Source organism: Gossypium raimondii, chromosome 7, assembly GCF_025698545.1.
Source record: "Gossypium raimondii isolate GPD5lz chromosome 7, ASM2569854v1, whole genome shotgun sequence".
NCBI lineage: Eukaryota > Viridiplantae > Streptophyta > Magnoliopsida > Malvales > Malvaceae > Gossypium > Gossypium raimondii.
The window spans coordinates 21,346,389-21,356,468 of record NC_068571.1 but is presented as its reverse complement, the minus strand read 5'-3'; the positions used below and the strand labels follow the sequence as shown (position 1 = coordinate 21,356,468).

The window sequence follows — 10,080 nt, the reverse complement described above, 5'->3', positions numbered from 1 at the left end:
ATTTCAGTTATGGTCTTAGTTCTGTTGACTATGATGCTATAGTGAATTTCAGCCATGGTCTTACTCATTTCTGTCATGATGCCATAATGTCTTTCAACTATGGTGTTGTTCATTTTAGGTGTATAGTCTCCTATTGGTTCTATGGCCTTACCATGATCTATACTCTTCCCATTTCATTCCTTCGATTCCTCCATTTCACCATTCCTATCCTTAATGCTCGAATACAGTAGTGTTCCCTCTACAAGGCTGGGAGCTTTGCCCATCATAATTTGCACTCTGTAATTCCGTATGGCAGTATCAAACAATCTCACCCATTTTCCCAATAATAAATCCAACTAACCCATCAATACTTCCCATTTTCTAACTCAGACGATACATTAAATTCATTTTTGTACCAATAGTAATTGCACCATTTTCTAAAACATGTAATCTTGTCTATTTCATGCAAGTTCTACTCATTTATAGCATACATAATCAACAAAGATATTTCATTGTTTCAAATATGTAGCACAGAAACTCACATTGCTTTCTTATTCCTAACAACTTAGCTTGTATAAACGTCGAAGCCTCTTTTGCCCTAGAAACTAAACATAACAACCCTTTATCGATTGATTTTGAAGACATTCACATTTTAAAATCTAGAATTTATAATTGTACCAAATCTCAAAAGGTATTTTCTCTACTTTTTCTAAAACCCACAAGATAAGGAAACTTACCAGTTCCCCTTTTACCTGCTCTAAACTCAAATCCATAAGATAGTTGCAAAATGTAGAACTTCATCCATCCACATTCTCTTATTCTTCAGGATGACCGAAGAAGAAAATGCTTAGAGAATAAGATTGGTGGAGCAAAATTGAGAGGCATTTTGTTCCCATGCATTTATATTTATACCATTGGCACGTTCTTCACAGACCTTTGTTACCACCCAATCCTAATTATTTTGTCTCCCACTATGGAACCAGCCGGTTCCAATCTAACTAAACCAAGGTTAGAGTTTAGTCGTCCCCCACTAGCCATTCAAACTTTAAAATAACTCATTTGGATTCCCAATTTCTTTTTATCTTTTAATTTTCTCTGAAACTTATCTTTAATTTTGGGTTCCTAGGGGACCGGGTGTGACAACTCCCTCACCTTTAAAGGAAATTTCATCCTTGATGTTTTCTCTCGTGGCGGGTCTAGAGTAGCCTCAAGGAACCTATCCTTCTGAAGGAAACTTTTTTCTCAATTTTGAGACAAACACCCTTTCGTGTTTGAGCGATCCTTTTTACCTTTAAATACCTAAACGTCTTTAAATTGCTCTAGTGCGAAGCGTGAATCTGTAATTCTTACGTATGATGATTATTGTTCTACATGTATGTCAAATTCTCTACCTTACCTTTTATATTTGATCACTCCCATGGTATCAATTATTGGCATGGGTCTATATAGGCGTACATTATTCTGATGGATTCACATAGGCAAAGTTTTTCGTTTTCTATTTATCGAGGGATTAAAGATACCCTTTCTCAAGTCAACAAGTATCAAGAATAGGTTCAAGGACGTGAAAAATTTAGTTGTCACACCTCAAATTAAGCTGATCCAAATAAAAGGCGTGTAGACAAAATTTGTCTATTATTGCACACTCTAGTAGTGAGTCTGCCAAGTTATAAGCTTTTGGCGAGCTCATGCTTTGGCATATAGAGTATCCACCAATAGAAGTACATTAGGATTTAGTTCTCATAGTAGCCTTCAATTAATTAAAGAATTCAACTGAAGAAGAGTAAGCCTTGTGTAAGCTACTGCCAAAGGTATAGTACGTCCAGTTTGTTCAAGCATAGTGTTGAGTAGATTTTGGTAATGAGATCTAGTTAGGAACCAACTAGACTGACTGGTCAACCAGTATATGGATAAGACTCTCATTTATATTTCTTCTGGTATTTTTTAGGCCCATTAAAGGACAAATTCTATTTATAGTGACACTTGTTAAGGTTTATTAAGAAAAGATGAGTATATATATCAGTGAAAAGAGAATGTGGTGAGGATATTTCTTCCTTGAACACTACTATTTTGTTTTTCTCCTTTAAACTCAAAATGTTCTTTCCTTCTTTATTTAGCCAAAAATTAAGGATTTTGGGAATAAACAATGGATGCTTTTCCTTTTGGGAAGTTTGGTAGCTCTGCATGTTAAGTTTTTGAAAGAATAAGAATACTAAGAAGCATATGAACAATGAATCGTGATTAAGAAACCCTGCATAGGGGTCATCTGTAATTGAGATGTTAACCATTTGTCATTGAATAAGTTTTAATGGTAATTTTATGTTATTTAAGTAGTTGCTGCTGCTGGTTCAAGAGGGATGACCGAGTTTAGAATTTTTATTTGTAGTCTACGTGAGTATCTGGTGAGTTCCTACTTAACTTATTCAAGTTATGTTAAAAAGGTAAATGTATATGTTAATATCACCATAGATAATTGGTAAAGTGTGAGAAATAAAAAAATTTCACTGCATGTTCATCTTGGAGGTAAGTGAGTTATTATACAAATAAAGTGTTGTGTCTGGGTAAGGTTGACGAGCATCAGGTATGAAAAGATGAATTTTGTTAAGAGAAAATGAGTAAGATAGGTATGAAAATGAATCTGGGTAAAGTATATCTATTTTGGTTGAGTAAAACCTCCGTTGTGATGCCTCCGATAGGGCAGTTATATTGCTAAGAAAACTGGCATAGCACAATATGATGATGTGGAGGTCCATATGGTAAAGACCCATGTCATTATATGACAAAATACATTCATGGTGATGCCTTCAGTATGATGAAGACTTGACTGGTAGATCACGAATGAAGGTGTATAAGTCTATGTGGTTGACCCATGGCATAATATGATGACATGAATATTCATAGTGATGCTTTCGGTAATATGTAATTGAATTGGTAGATCACAACATGAAGTTATGTACAAGTTCATGAGGGAGAAATCCATGGCATCTTCTGTAAAAGTTTGTCGGGATAATAAACATGTGATTATGTATGTTGCCTGTGTGGCATAATCTGTTAAGCCTTTGTGGCATATTCCAAATTGCCTTTGTGGTGAATCTCGAAATGTCTATGTGGCATATTCGGTGATATGTATATGTATGGAAAGTTAGGTTATTCGTCTTTGTGTTAAGATTTGGGTAAGTTCTGAGATTTCTTCAATAGTTAGCTTTATGACAAGTATCTGATGAGTTTGAAGATAGTTTGGGTTGTTTGATTTGGTAGTAAAATTGGATAAGCCGTAAGAGGCATATTCTAAATGAGAAATTGTATTTTTACTTTTAAAGGGAATCCGCCATAATAGTCTATCAGTTTAGGATACAGGCGTATTCATATAAAGAAAGGTACAACTGTTTGTTAGTTTGAATACGGTCATGCTATATAAGATTGAAACCTAAGTTATTTGATAGCTATCACATTTGAGTAGTATCATGACTCGTTTTAAGGACATTTGGAACCTAAGTCATTGCTAAATCTGGTGTTCGTATGCTATGAAATATAGATGTTTGGAATTCTTTTGAATGATCTAAAATGTTCTTTATTAGTATGAGTATGTTTTGGGTTTGAGTTAGGGTATAATTTGATTGTTAGTCTGATAATTATCAAACTCAGTATGAGAATCCGCCAAATGTAAGATTAGTAAGTAGTATCCGCTAAGAGAATAGTACATGTGATCAACTATTCTGGAATAAATGTGAAAGTTGTCAGAAGACAATATTTGAGGAAAACGGATTTTTGTATAGATATTCGTTTGAGAAGTACCTCCGTTATTTAAAGAGGAAAAAAGATGTAGTTATTGTCTAGTAAGATCTGGAATCAGCCAAATAGTAAGTGAAAGTTGATATCTTAAGTATAGTAGGTGGTGTATAAGTATATTCATATATCTGAAGATATGAAGTTATCTGCAAAAAACAAAATGGTAATCCAAATTTTCAAAATGAAGAATTCAGCAAGAAAGGCTTCAAGGTATTTTGTATTCAAACTCACTAAGTTCGCGTAACTTACAAGTGTTATGTTTATGTTTCAAGTACTACTATAAGAATGAGTATGCCAAGTGGGATGATGCCAGAATGTGCCAAGGAAGCGATGAACCGAGTTATTATGCATACAGTGGACAACTTGGGAAAGTGGCATATGGTAGGATTACACCTTAAAAAGTCTTTCTATAGTAAACTATTGCGCTGTAAAAAGTTGTGGCAAGACTGATGTATTTTTAAATACTTTTCTTTGTGTCTTTAATACTAAGACATTAAATAAAATAATAAGAAATATGTTTTAAGTAAGGAGTACACGTCAACTGTTTTGAAATTTTTGCTAAGTGAAATGTGAAGTAATACTCGAGATCTAGACTTCATAATTCGAGTCGAGTTGAGGGCATTACATTAGTACCCAATTTTCAATTGAATCTTCCTTCAAATGTTTGGATATTTAAACTAAAACATCGTGGGAAAACCTTTTACCTAATATCAATCTTCCTCCCCTAAATTTCATTGCTATTTGGGTTCCTTCTTGAACCCTAATTCGTGTCCTTTTACTTCCTTTATCATTTTCACTTCCTTACTCGCGGTTACTTGCCTTTTGCAAGCATTCCTTACTGCCCAAGTAATTTTTTACTTCCCTTCTCCTTTAATTTCACTTCGTATTATCGTGTTCGGTTTTGCTCCATCATCTAGTAGATGGACCATGGGTTCCGATCTTTGAAAGCAAATGGATTCTTCAAAAAATTTTCCTATAAAAAATGATGGTGGTTCTTGTCTCCCCGGAACTAGCACTATTTTTAAAATGTCATTTTATAGTTGTTCCACCACTCAGGAGGAAATGATGAACTTTCTAACATCCCATGGTATCCATTTTTCCAACTACGTATATCAATTTAATATCGTGAAAGGGGAGAGATGCTTATGCGATTCCAGTGAGGGCTTCTTCCTGCCCCTCTATTTGTTGGAAGTTGGCTTTAATCTCCTTTTGCATCCCTTTTTCAATGGTGTGCTTAAGGCGTATGGGACTGCACTAGGGAAATTTTTTGGTTTGTCCTAGTGGATCTTGATGATGCATTTACTGCATTGTAGTAACAGCAATGGGTCTCCCCTTCTTCACGTGATCTAACATTTTTACAAGTTGAAGGTTTAAAAGCAAGGAATTTCTACTGGCATAGTCTACTTTAGCGTTCGCCAGGGTCGCAAGCCTTTACTTAAGGATTGGGCTCCAGACCTTTATCTATACCACAATAAGTTTATCTTGGTGAAAAATAGATTTCCCAGCGATTTTGACTTTCCTACGAGGTGGTCTTTTCCACTAAATCTATTTGTGACCACTTTTAGCCTTTAGACACGAAGATTACTATAGCACAAATTGATAGGCTGAGTTTAGGGCAGGTTCTGGAGTTAAGAAAACTTGTTACTCTTAGGAACGTTTTTGCTGTTGCTTGTAGGAAAGGAGCCCAAACGGTTGGCATGCATCCGATCGCTATCTTAGCGTAGACCCTAGCCTAGTTCAGTCAGCAGAAGGGGCATGGCCATTTGGGGCTAATAATGAGTTGGCTTGGGCTTTGGTGGGAAAATAAAGGGAGCCTCTTGATTTCTTCTATACTGTATGTAATTTTCCACTTTGCCATTGGCTTACCTCTACGTCAGGGTCTAAGGGTGAGTTTTCGGGTAGGGACTTAATCGAAAACGTTGCTAACCAGGCAGTTCCCCTAGCAAGTTCTACTCATATTTCACCCCCAGCAGCTCTATTCCATCCAAGAGTCATGGATATTGAGGCCTTATTTGAAGGTTCACAACAATCCATAGGTGCAGTTGCTTCAAGTGCACAAGTTGGTCTTAGCAGTCGTAAGAGGTCGAGAGCGGAAAATTGGGTCCTCTGGTGCCGCAGAGAGTAGTGGCACCAAGTCACCCCATCACAAACCTAGAAAACAACTGGTATTCTAGAGGATGACTCCCCTGCTCCTTCGTCAATACCCACTAGAACATTTTTGCCATCTGTTTCTCCAGTATGTTCGCTGCCCCTACCTTCGGTTCCCTTCGAGTCTCAGGTTGAGTCCGGCCATGTCGCAAACCTGCTCATTAACGCTTTAGCTCCTCGTCCTTCCTCCGTTAGGGCCATCACTTATACTCCCCTTTAAGGGGTAGTCCAAACCTTCTTCCATTGGCAAAATCATCTCTACGCAGGCCAATATTCTTTTTATTCTTTTCCTGTTCTACAACGCCAAGACCAGGAGCTACCTAGAATTGAAGGAGCTAGCCTACCCTTTCTCCTCTTCCTCTGGCGTTCACAAGCCCATTTTAAGTGAGTTGGTGGGTTCTTGCTTCATGTTGTTGACAGAGAATGCCCTTGCTAACTGGGTTCTCTTACAAGCTTGTGCCGAAACTGAGGCCAAGTAGGTCCAGTTAGAAAAGACCCTTCTCAATAGTGAATAATCTCTTGCCCAAATCTACCAGTCATATGAGGCTTTTCGGGTAGGTTGAGAAAATGTTTATTAATAGATAAATATCTAATGAAGTGCGAGCATTTAATACATCTCCATCCATAATGTGCCAACAAAAATGGAGAAATAAAAATACTACAAAAAAAAAAGGAAAAGAAAAAGAAAGAAAATAAGAGAAAAGAAAAGAAAACCTAAACTAAGAGTTATGAAACTAAGGAAAATGTTTTTCTAGCCAAAAAAATATGAATTCAAAGGCTTATAAAGTAGTATTTATAACTTACTAACATTTAACCTAGCATTGACCATTATACCCTTAAATGAAAAATAGAATTAAGCTTGTTTGGACATGAAATTGCCCCAACAGTTTTTCACTCGTTAGGCAGCGGTCTCACGATACCCACACTAGTCTCGAACTTGGGCATCTTTGGGAGTCTCAATTTTGCAATATCACTAGACTTGATTTCAATTCTCTTCACTTTAGGACTGTCAGGGGCATCATGACTTCAATGCTTTAGTATCGCGATACCCCTTCTAAGTGACATTTTCTTCAAGTCCAGGCCATTATCGACTCCCTACAACACTCAATCATATCGTTAGGTCCCCCATGGCACGTATGGCCAATTTGGGTCTCAAAAGAGCATAAAACTAACAAAAACACTTTATTAAAGACAAAAACTAAAAATCGAAAAAAGTAAAGAAAAGATACTCAAATTGCTCGAAAATAAGCTTCTTCAGTGTAATCAGGAGCCTAATTTGACATATCAAATTACGGTAGATCAAGCCACTAATAAAACTATTATCGATGTTGGTAATGGTAAATTGTTCTTAGGGTAGGTGCTAAAGAGATTAGTCTTCAAACACGTGATGGTATGCAAGTTTCTAGTGAGCCAGGTGTTACGTGTTATTATGTTGATTCTATTGATCATGCAACTCAACATTCTTTATAGGAAATTACTCATAAAGACACATTGGGACTGTGTCTTGCTCAAAGTGATAGATTCTAAAGGATAGTTGAAAATAGAATATTGTAGTTCAATGAGCTAAATGAATGACGATCAAATGCTTATGAAAACTCAAGAATGTATAAGGAAGTAACAAAGCAATGTTATGAGGCTCATTTAAAGAGGACAAAGCATTTCATAGCTGGAGATAAAGTGTTGTTATACAATTCAGGGCTATGAATGTTCCCTAGAAAGCTTAAGTCAAGCTGGTCGGGTCTATTTGTGGTAAAACACGTATTTCTATCTAGACAAATTGAGGTAACACATCCTGAATATGACACATTTAAGGTAAACTGTGATCATCTCAAACTCTATCCTGGTAGTGATGTTGATAATGGGAAAGAGGAGTTTCAATTCCAAGATCTTGATTGATCATGTGTTACATAAGAAAGTCGAGCTTTAGACTTTAAACAAGCATTTCTCAAGAGGCAACCTGAATGTTTATCGGTTTTTTATTTCATGTGTTGCATGTGTGAGTTTTTGGTTGATTTTCTTTTTCATAATTTATTTATTTGTTTTTGAAGTTTTAATTTTATTTTTCAATACTTTTATTTTTATTTTTCAATGATTATAATGACATGATTCAAATGATACAAGGCACATAATCTAACATTTCTTTTATGTGCTTTAATTTCCACAACAATGAATACAACAATTAACAACAAAACGATGAAAATTAATTAATTGGGCAATCGATAAATAACACAACATAATCATTAATTCACCTTTCTACAATTGACACAAATTTGTCCTTGGTTTCCAGTGAAAGGCTTGATGTTACCCATTTTAATCATAGACTTTCCAAAATCAACCCAAAAAGCATCAGTATTCTTGCTGTAACTTTCTACAAGTTTATCAGTAGACCCACCACTGAAAAGTGCTTGATCAGAGGTGAGTAGTCCCCTTTCTTTCACCAAGTTCTTAAAGTATGTAGTGTCGAATCGAGCAGGCGTTGGGTCAAAAGGAGCGAGGTTAGTGTTTCCACCGGTTCGTGGACAAGTTGTTCTACGCTCTTTGGCAAAAGCAGGATCAATATTGGTAGCATTGTAAATCCTATTCCTAAAGATAATGCATTGTGACAATCCGATGGTGTGGCCACCAGAGAGAGCTACAAGATCTCTCTTATTCAAGCCCTGGTTCTTGAAGTTGTTGATCAATGCAGGGAGATCCATTGATGCTGATGGAAGCACGTTGTCTGCTAATGCCGTGCTAGCTGTGGTTGAGTCTCTTCTACCCAAACGAACCTTCCATGTTGGTCCTCCGAGCTACAACCATAGTAATTTTTATTTAGAAATAATTTTTTTTACGTAACGCAACAAACACATTTCTGACAATAAAAAAAAGAATTTGACATTACCACAACTACTGAATCTCGAGCAGCCACTGCTAAGATATCAGCACAAGAGACCACAGGGCGTCCACATATTCTATCCACTTCAGCCTTAATTTGGTCTACAACTTCAAACCCTCTCACAGAATTGAAATTACCTCGAGCATTTTTCTCGGTTTCCAAAATAGACGTAGAATCCAAAAGTAGTGAACCGTCGCAACCCTGGAATACAAAGAAGATTAGCTCAAGACCATTGTAAGGCATATATAGAATGGTAGTATGAAAGAAGGAAGTTACATTAACAAAGCAGTCGTGGAAGTGAAGACGAAGTAAAGAAGCTCCCATCTGGGGTTCCCGGTGGACAGCAGCCTCAACTATTTTCTTGATGGCAGGCAAAGCTTGGGGACAGACATTGTCATAAAATTTGGGAGAGAAGGAGAAAGAGGTGGTTGCAAGAGCCAGGCAGAGAAATGCATGAAGCAGGAAGTTAAAGCGGGGAGGCATGCCCAGGAGGAGGTGTGCGTAAGATGGGATAATTAAAGTTGCATAATCTTGACGGGTTTTGATGAGGTTTCTGTTGCGTTGTGCTGCGAGCCTTGCGGTGGTGGTGGGTGTCATGATTTATAGATAGAGAAGTATGTAGAAACTACATGGAAGAGTGCAAGAATTTGTTAGTTTTGGACTTTTGCAAATTAATGATTAGACTGCTTCTTTCAGGAGCTTTTTTTTACTTTCTCAGAAGGGCTGGTTGTTCAACAAAGCTACAACTAGTATTCATCTCTTAATTTTTTTTAAAGTTTAAGCGACACAAGGCTGCTGCTCCAATCCCCTCTATTTACTATAATCATAAAATTTTGGAGTCGGACTCAATCACAATTTCGATACCAAATTAGAGTTTAGAGTAATTATAATTTTAAGAGATTATATTTAGCTGAATCTCGAATTCAATGGTGAAACAATGTGCTATTCTAATTAAATAAATAGTTGGAGGCTTGAGAGTTGATTCTTCAGCCTCGATTGCTGGCGGCTTCCGCGGTACGGTTTTGTTTTTCCTTTTTAATTTCATCTTACAAATTCCAATCTTTCTGGTCGTGGATGTTCATTACGAGTATGTTACCTATTCAACATAAAATTTTATTAAAAGACCCAACAATGTGAAACTAACCCAAAGTTAGCAAAATGAGATGCACATATCAGTCACCTCAGAAGTATGAACCATACAAATACAAAAATACAATAAAATTAAGTGGGAAATTTATTATGACTTCATAAAATAATGGGATAAATTTCTAACTTGAATTTTGTCTTTATAA

General features: G+C 36.5%; 1 protein-coding gene across 1 annotated transcript; it reads right to left on the bottom strand.

Annotated features, from left to right (window-relative positions):
- Positions 1-8,153: 8,153 nt before the first annotated feature.
- Positions 8,154-9,338, bottom strand: LOC105784655 (peroxidase P7). Its single transcript, XM_012610553.2, has 3 exons — positions 9,065-9,338; positions 8,795-8,989; positions 8,154-8,702 (listed from the first exon to the last, which is right to left on the bottom strand). Exons 1-3 carry the CDS (start codon positions 9,269-9,271, stop codon positions 8,154-8,156), a joined length of 951 nt encoding a protein of 316 aa, XP_012466007.2. The 5' UTR covers positions 9,272-9,338.
- Positions 9,339-10,080: the final 742 nt, after the last annotated feature.